This window comes from Watersipora subatra, chromosome 1 (genome assembly GCF_963576615.1).
Source record: "Watersipora subatra chromosome 1, tzWatSuba1.1, whole genome shotgun sequence".
Taxonomy (NCBI): domain Eukaryota; kingdom Metazoa; phylum Bryozoa; class Gymnolaemata; order Cheilostomatida; family Watersiporidae; genus Watersipora; species Watersipora subatra.
Window position 1 is genome coordinate 11,451,135 of NC_088708.1, and position 9,799 is coordinate 11,460,933.

The 9,799-nt window shown below is 37.8% G+C and overlaps 1 protein-coding gene across 1 annotated transcript in view; it reads left to right on the forward strand.

Moving 5' to 3' along the window:
* Positions 1-7,163, forward strand: part of LOC137399899 (RAD50-interacting protein 1-like) — a 45,458-nt gene extending 38,295 nt beyond the window's left edge. The window contains exons 12-14 of the mRNA XM_068086163.1: positions 2,463-2,652; positions 4,307-4,425; positions 6,410-7,163. Of these exons, the coding sequence (XP_067942264.1) occupies positions 2,463-2,652; positions 4,307-4,425; positions 6,410-6,617 (517 nt within the window). The 3' untranslated portion in view covers positions 6,618-7,163. The remainder of the gene's footprint in view (positions 1-2,462; positions 2,653-4,306; positions 4,426-6,409) is intronic.
* Positions 7,164-9,799: the final 2,636 nt, after the last annotated feature.

Here is a 9,799-nt window from a genome sequence, read left to right on the forward strand (position 1 = left end):
ATCATGTAAGTAGCCCTGCTCTGATTATAATAGACTGTACCGTTATACAATCAAACCTCAGCGTACACAATCAGCTCAGATATTTGTTCATATGTTGAACTAAAGTGTAGGTAATTGTATGTCGGTGTAAATATTCTTATTAGAATACATTGTGTTTTGTTTATTTCATCTTACAGCTCAAAAATCTGGCGATACTAGTTTTAGGTGATTACATGTAGCATTAAAAAAGGCATTACATCAAATTATATAAAAACTAAATAATTTTCAAGAAACTAAATAAATGAAGTAATAATCCATGAAAAGAAGTTTTTATTTTTGCACTGTCTTCATGATAAAGTGTGGCAATATAGCCTCGTCACTTTCACTAGTTTCACACCTACTTTTTCCATTCATTTTCACTTTTCTCCTTATGATAACTACTAGAGATTATTTAAAGTTTATATAAAGGTGTTTGTTTCTTTTTTATTCGTTGTTTTAAATGTTAGGAAGGTACTGCTTCTTTTTTTCATCACCACTTCCGCCGGACTTGTCATCCATGACTTTAAAACAAAAAAGAAGGCATCAACTACTGTTTAATATTATTCAAGTATGTACATCCAAGTTATATAAAAAGGACAACTGCGTACATAAGTACTGACTTTCAAAGCAACAGTGTTTTATATGTTACATATCGAAAATTTCTTTGAAACATATTCGATCAAGTTTAAGGTTGTATGTCGAAACATTCATATGTGAAAGTGATCATAGATAGAGATTTGACTGTATATGTGAGAGTAGGGTTCAACTATGATTGCTTGTTGAACTCGGACCTTAGGTTTAGCTATGGTTTCATTTGCTAGCCTATTGGCTATAAACTATATTATGAAACGTAACTAAGACTAGTGAATGGAAAGTTGCAATGAATCACCTTCCTGGTGTTGGAGTAGACTGTTATCTTGTAACGCCTACTATACAAAGACGCAATACCTGATGATGGCTTTACATTTTACCATGTCCTGACTGCACAGGAAACACTTAAAATCATCATTGTGTCATCAAAAAAGATTCATGCTTACACATATATAATGGATAAATATCCGTCTGCACCAGGCTCTCCGTCAATTGTTCAATGGCGCAATCATTAAAAATGCTCATTACGTATAAGAGAGAGAGGAGATATGACAAACAAGTGGTATACTGCTACATCGCCTCCAGTGAGTCTATTTGATAAATTAAATGCCTCATTTGTATGATTGTTAATCTCAATACTCTATCTACGATATATATGTGCCTTCCACAGAGATCTGCCTTAGGGATTTTGGTCTGCATTGTTCTCAAGCTCTCCCTAGACATAGATGTCACTCCTGAGTAGCATTCTCTCATAGTTCCCAAGGGTTCGTTTAAATTATAAGCCATTCCAAACCGACTTTCTCACAATCTATTCCGCCTCTCAGTCCTATTAAATATGCTCGCATATAAAATGCAGTAACCATAGTTATGTTTAGTTATAGGTGTATAATATTGGCCTCACAAGCACTACCAATATCGGTTTAAGTTACACTCAGGCCTTCAGAAGTCTGTTAGTCACTTGACTTGTAATAAAAAAATCCCCTCAACTGCTCCGTCTGTGGCAGTCTTTAGTTTCATTTCTGTGTTTAACAATTCACAAGTTTGTTAACTTCACTAATTCCCTGTCATGGTGGCCCGTCTGAAGTGAATACAGACTCCGCATAAGAACACTCCGTACTAACCTAACAGATAACAGATTAGTAGTAAGTAAAACAGGTGTTTTTTCCCTGTACTAGCTTATTCATTGCGAGTGCCGGTCTACCCTCAACTGCTCAACTCTATGGAATTTATTCCCTATAAGCCTGCTACCATGCCAACCTCGTATATGCCCACGCCCAACTAGTACTTGCCACAATGCAAGCTTTCTTATAATTCTTCTGACTTTTCCCTGTGTTATACTCGCTGGCTGCCGACGTACTTGCTAGAAATCTTTGCAGCCCCAGTTGGCCACAGCGGTGAAGCGTATAAAGGTTATATAAGATATTAAAATGCTATAAAGTATTTGCTGTGTGTTGACTTGGTTGTCAGTTACACACTATTTGCTTTAGTTGTTCACTTCTAAAAATGATCAAATAGATACACAGGTTATCATTATATCCTATCTAAACAATTACTTTAAGTGATCACTCTTAGCATTTGCAGGAACACATCACTCTAGCACGCTGGTCATGTATCGAGATGCAGTAGAACACTCACCCAGTGGCATGTGTCACCTGCCACACTTGGCTACTTTGTGAGTGTGAAAGTGCTTGAAGTTTGTATGGGAGGGAGAAGCTGGAAATACAAATGCTTAGAGGAGAGAGCTCAAGTGGGACATGGCAGATAATTACCTCATTTTGCAGCAGATGCTCATGTAATTTTTGAATCCATTAATAGCCTGTGATAATACATATGAGCTTTACTCTACGTTGTAGGTGGACTGGTCTTCCACATCTCAAACACAAGGATGAGCAGGTAATGATCGGTCTCTCTGTGACAGCCTGTGACTTCCTGCTTCACCTCCAGACCTGCTTGCAGCTCACCGCAGACGGTCTTCACAAACGCCTCTTCAGCCGATTCTCACAACAGGTTGCTCAGGAGCTCGATTCTCTCATCTACACTATGGTAAACATCTCGCAGGACGCCGTATTTTGCAGGTTGTGGTTGTATTTCCATGAAAGTAGACTATGGTTTCCATATCCATAAACCCATTGAATTTTATCATTTAGATACAGCTAAATGTAAATTCATCTCCAGTGACACCGAGCTTTCGAATCTGTCAGATGTTCTGCCGGTGTATTTGTGGCCATAACACCCCAAGAGTGGCATAAGGAGATGGGAATGTATTAATTTATTTACCCTATATGACTCCTTTTAGACTCAGAATGTATAATGCAATGTTTTTGGTTCAAGCAAAGGACATTTCATACATGTACCAGTCTCCTATGTGTACTTGAACTCTCGCGGTATTCATTGCGATCGCTAAAGATTAATATATACAACTCCTCCCAGTCCTCTCCAATGCAGTTCTAGGAGAAGCGTTTCTTTCACCGCTAGCATTTTCCTGCATTTCATTTCGGCTGACTGTTTCCAATCAATCCTCATCATCCCTATCTATTCCGAGAAGCATGGCCACTCTCTCGGTTTGGTCATGTGAACGCTTGACTAACATTTTTACTGTAAAATACCGAGTAACTATAGAATTATAAGGGGTGCAAAAAACCAGCTGTCTACCGAAAGGCTAGGATTGAGTGCCTGCCATACTTGGGGCGTCTGCAAATCATCCGTTAATGAAATATTGACCATAAGTACCTGAGATTCATGTCTCCTTAGACCTGCTAGCTTACCTCTAAATCTTTTTATCTCGCTAGTCTCTGAGGACTTAGTTTTCTAATGGTTTATGGCTTCTTTTGCTTGTGCTTGTGTTGCACTCTGAATACCATTGGAATAGGAACACTATGGTATTATGGTCACATTCAGTGTGACCGCGGTGCCACCCAGTTTGCTGATCGTGTGACTCCAACATGTTCACTACAGCCATGCTGGGAGTCAGCAACAGTGTTATTAGTTTGTACTAAGAAAGTAATCGGGGTTTGGAGATGCCTGTACATGATCGATGAAAATCCTTTCAGGAAATTTTTGTCAAATGAACCATCCTAGCCCAAATTTGACAAATGATTTCGTAATTTCCCATACATAGCTTTTCTAGATAATGTGGCATCATAAAGCTGGCTGACTGTGGGAAACACCCTGACCAACTTCCTGTTCCTAGTAGCACCATCCTAAAACTAGTCATAAATGCACTCTCAGACTACAACACTCTGGTTCTCTTAGGAAAGCTGGGCTTTTGTAAGATTATAAAAGCAGTACTTATTTAGTTGTATTGTGGATGTGTGTCTATGCAAAGTCAATCTCACACGGTACTCCTTTGTCTAACAATCACTTTTTGTATAGCTGCACAGAATATCAACTGACAGATACTACTTCCTTCTCATATACTAGTTGGTTGCATTGACAGCCTATACATACTCTGACAACTCCCAGCAAGTGCTTGTTATTCCCAAGGTCAACTATCTCACCTCAGATCTCCCTCTGGTCGATTTGAGATGTGACAAGATAGGCCATTAGTTTTCAACAGATAGCATCTACCTCCTTTTCCCTCATACCCTACACGCGCTTCATTGACATCTTTTTAGCATTGTTCTTGCTGAACAATCTATCCGCTGGAATTACCTTATGTATAAGGCTTGCTCTAACACGATTCTCTCTCTCTCTTCAGGTAATAACAGCCAACCATTTTAGTGAAGGAGGAGCTATTCAGCTCAACTTTGATATGACTAGGAACCTCTTTCCCGTCATAGGCAAGCACACGAGCAAACCAGAGAACTTTTTGAGGAGGTAAGGGATACGCTGCACTATTGTGTGAATCAGTCGTGGTAAGCACAGGTGGTTTGTCTATCTCATTTCTATCTCTATACCTGCGGTGTGGTGAAGAAAAAGAAATTGGAGAGCAGACGTCATTATTATTAGTGTTATTAGTGGTGTTGTAACGCACCTTGCTAATGAATTCTGTTGGTCAATCTCTTAACTGTCTTTATACACGGTCTTTTCTCTTTGCTTCATTACTACTGACATTCAGATGTGAGTAATCTCGCTAATCCCACGTGTGCAATGAGATAGCTATGAGCTGTGGCATTCTTTTGCTCGCGCTTCCATCACCAATGACACTCTGTCACCCTTCATCACTTGTCAGCCTTAAAACTTGCCGATAACCGAATGTAATTTAGCTCTGTTCCTTGGAACCATGACAATCACCTTATCAGCTTGTTTCTCGCTGCCAATTCTTTTTAAATGATTTCACTTCCATCAGCCTTTTTACCCCCTTGTAACGAAGATGCTGATTACTATTAGTATAACTATTACACTGGCAGACTCGTACGCTGTGAGAGATCATCGTATCTAATCACTATTTGCATAATTATTCTTTGGTTCTCGAAGGTGATGGAGTGGGCAGATAGTAGCGTGCTTGCCTGGGAATTGGAATATCTGGGTTCAATTCTTGCGTTTGGCCATCTTTTTCCCAACGCTCTTTGTGTGGCTTCGAACAGACGGACACGGCTCTTATTATAGTAAATACTAGCTAAATACCCGGTGTTGTCCATGGAATAGAAAAGTCGGCACAGAAATTTTTTTTTCAACATACAACAGCAGTTACTATTTGAACCTTTCGACTCCATATGTGAAAAGTGCTTTGTGCAGTTCAAAAAAATTAAGAGAAAAAATAAAACAACTAAAAATGTGTTTAAATGTGAAGCAATTGGCAAGTAATGGCTAAATAAAGTCTATTTTGCTACGATTACAATGAAAAATGATTTGGTATACGATTATATGATTTTAATTGGTTTCAGTGTTGGCATCGTAAGGCATCGTAATAATCTAACACCCCCTGGTAAAAATCATGAGAAATTTATATACGTATTGTACATATTAAACATTAGTAACAAAATAATAGTAACTATAGTTACCTATAGTAACTTTAGTTTATTTAGTGGTTATGATCTAGAAGAAAATGTAACATTATAATGTGCTACGTGCAGTACATACCGTGGGGAGTTTTTACCTTCAAGACAGGTGTATAACATACACCTTGAATTTAACTTAAATGATTTTAGCTCACTAAACGCATACTTAAAGCTAAGTTTTAGTATGTATTTTACTAAACTAAACTTCAACTTTGTCATAGGCTAAAATTTTATACCCTATCTGTTTTCGGTTTCATTTTTATTATAGCTTATAGCGAATAACGCTGAACTAAGATAGCGAGCATCATATATCTCTTTCAGGCGTTGTGGGAGGGATTTTGGTGAATCGCATATCAGCATTTTCCTTATTTCGTCATAATCAGTACACCGACTGCCAAATTTTAATTTCAAGATAAATTTTGTTTATATTGTTTGGCGAAAAAAAATTGAAAAACAATTTGCTCTCATATGGGGAAGACGGAAAACATCGTGTTTCATATACAAAAGCGAAAAAACTTTTATAACAGGGCACCGTAACCCAAGGGTACACTATTTATTAATAGAAAGTGTAGATTTAGCATGTGCAATCGTGAAAAGGATATACAGCATATGATAAGAGTGATGGGTTTGATAAGAATGGATAACCTTGAGATTATGCGTGCTTGTTAGTAGACCTGCCATTTTATTGTCGTCAGTTCCAGTACGAAGGCGATTTTTTGTTGCAAAACCTTTATCGCTATAATTTAACAGACTGAATGACAGACAGAAGACAGACAAACACCGAGATTTATATATTTAGATTAATCCTTTTTTGTGCTCTCAGCAACAACAAACGTACTGACACACTCTACCTGTTTTAGGGTAAAGGAGTCGTGCCATCTTCTTACAATGCAACTCGGTGATGCTCTGCTTCTCAAGGAGACGCTGTATGATTCACTGCACAGCATGACTGGCAAGCACCTCGAGGATCCGATCGCATTGGTGCAGGAGCAGGGAGTTAACCGGCTTTCTCCAGAAGAGGTCGAGTTGGTGTTGAGCAGACGAAATGATCTCCTCCGTAACTGTTAAACTTAACTTAATAACTTATGAGATGGAAGTGTCTATGTATTACTTGATTGGGTGCTCTTCGAAAATTTTTTTTCCAAATTTTTATGCATTAAATATTTGTAGAATTTACCTGTTTAATAGTTTCTGATAATATGCTGGTTAATTAGTCAAAGCTAAAGTAGAAATATGTCGTTGGATCACTTTAGACTTCAACTCTTGGCTTGTCATCAATCACCGGGTGTTTCCATGTCCGCAGGTAATTGTTTAATTTATGGAAGTCACTGATAGGATAAGAACTAATCAAATAACTTGATCAGCTGTATTTTGTGTCTCTTCATATTTTCTTGTGGCTTACGCCTGTGATTAGCTGAATTGTGCAATACATCGGGTGCTTCTTAGAACTGGCAACTGATTTCCAATCTCCGTCTCACGATTTCTTCTATTTAGAATTCACATCGCTGATTTTATAACTTAAAATAATTTCATACATACAAGCGTTTTAATGAACTGCATGGACAAGATGTTCAGTGCTTTGGTTGATTAATAATGTATTTCTTCTCATCTTCACAGCTTTTATTTGTTATGTTTTAAACTTGAGAAATATCCCTCTCTTTCCCTCTTTCTTGCAATCAGCCGTTTCGACGATGACTGTCTTATGGTGTAGGCTTTACAACTGTCTTATGGTGTAGGCTTTACAACTGTCTTATGGTGTAGGCTTTACAACTGTCTTATGGTGTAGGCTTTACAACTGTCTTATGGTGTAGGCTTTACAACTGTCTTATGGTGTAGGCTTTACAACTGTCTTATGGTGTAGGCTTTACAACTGTCTTATGGTGTAGGCTTTAGCACCAAGTTCTATGCAACTTGGTTTTCCGAGTTCTTTTGCCATCAGTTGGTGTCTAGTTTCCTCAACTCCATGTGACTCTTAGCTAAATATTTGTATCTCAGTCTGGGCCTACCTTGATTCCTCTTTCCTATGTAGTGTTGGTAATATAATAGTTGTCCTGGTAATCACACATGATCCATCCTGTGCACATTTCCCAGTCATCTTAGGCCTTTTTTATCAGACTGTCCACCATGGATGGGAGGCCAGCATTCTTAAGAATTTGGTGTTCCTGACTTTATTTTTTCCAGGTGACATTCACAGATAAATATAAGAACCTACAAATAACTATAAGGTTTTCTACAAGACTCTTGTACAGCTTCAAGATCAATCGTTCTAAAATGATTGATCTTGAAGCTTTACTAAGATTTACTATCAGTCGATTATACCAACAAAAGTTACATTTACTTATGTTCGTGCGGTTTTTATACATTCTTTACCCTTAATCATTTTCATTGCATGCCGGAAATCTTGGTTGTATCCCAAGTGCCGTATATGTTTTGCAGAACGACAGGCTTTTTCTGGGTCAATGTGTAGAACAAGATATGGACTAGATTACTTGCTCTACTACCTGTGAGCATCGATTAATTAACGTTAATATTAATATGCTGTAAATGTCAGAAAAATACAGTGAGTGATGGAGTAGGCTCTTTGTCTGTTCCCATCTTCATGATGCGTTGGTCTGCCCTGACTCTCGGAGTCGTCCGTCGGTTCCACTCTAACCTGAATCCTACATACGCAATGGTTTATGATGTCAGTGGCACATCTCTGGTTCCTGTGGCGCCTGTCATCTCTTGTCATGTTGTTCTATATTTGGTTTGATTTGCGTGCTTCGGTTGAAGGCTTGTTGATGAAGATTTGTCATAACAAGTGAATAATAGCGCAGGTTATAGAGTGATTCAGAAGTGTGGTCTGTTGGAAATGCTCAGAGTCTTTGTCAGACATTGGTCTAACTCTGTACCAACTTCCCTTGCAACACCAAAATTAATAAGGTTGAACGATGCACGTAAGGAATAGATGTCAGAATTACTGCTTGCAGTTTCTATGATTTGGTTCATCAATTGTCACTGCTTCTCAAAGGAATGTCCCTTTCCAGTGGCGGTAGATGAGGGGATTTGATCTCTTACTCATTTTTAAGATATTGTAACCTTTTGAACATTAATTTCTGAGTCAGCACATACCACAAACTTTCATGGCAGAGGATGGCTAGCGATGTTTAGAAAATGACAGTTGTAGCAAATAATAGGAAATGAAATCAGCCATTTGATGTTAAGGCCGCTAGCATAGTAGATAAATGAGTCAACAGTGTTGATTGATACGTTCTGATGACAATTGGATTTTTATCATCTATATTCAAGGTTAAGACATTTCTCATTCGTTATGAATATTATTATTATGTTTATTGCAGATAAACCTTTTATGGTCTTTTTTATTAGATTTTTTTATGTAAAACAGGAGAAACTTTTAGTCGAATGTCAAATAACAATTTAATTGATTGACTGATTACTACCGGTGTCGAAACTGGGTTTTCTTTATTGTTGACAAACTAAATTTTTGTATCCGTAATCGATGTTTACCCCGTGAAAAATTTACGAAAATTTTACTTCAAGAATTTATGACAAAAACGTTATTTCGCAAAAATATCGTGTTTCGCTGTAAGTTGTTTCTCATCTGATTAGCTAAAAGATATAAGAGCAAGATTAGATTCACAACTAAAGTTTATGCATAGGTACACCATGCCTTACCCCATATGAGTATGTAATCACAACAGTGAGCACATATCATATGAATGTGTAGCCATAGCAATGACAGCATATATTGTATAGCAGTAAGCATATTATCACATATGAGTGCATAACCACAAAAGTGAGCAGTTTATTCCATGTGATTGCATAACCATAACAAAAAGTACATTACCCCATACAGATATGTAGCCATGAGGGTGAGAATTGTATGCCATATGAATGTTTAACCAAAACAGGGAGCACCTTGTACGAGTTTGTGTATGTAAGAACGAACACAGCCGGTATGTCATCTACATCTCATCTTATTCATTATATTCAATATGCAGATTACATCAGTCCGCGTGTCTGCTGTTGGCCCTCTGAAGGCCCTTTTAGTGTCAGCTTTAGGTTTTGCTATTCAGAGCTGAATGTAATAAATTCCTATTTGTTGCATCACCTTATTTTCATGCGTCTTGCCGTAGAGCGAACTCAACACTGTTTGAATTAGCCACCAATTTGAGGTCCTCCCTAGAACAGGCTATACATTGCATTAAAATAAGTTATTACGCGTGTGTTATTTATGTCTGCACTAAAGC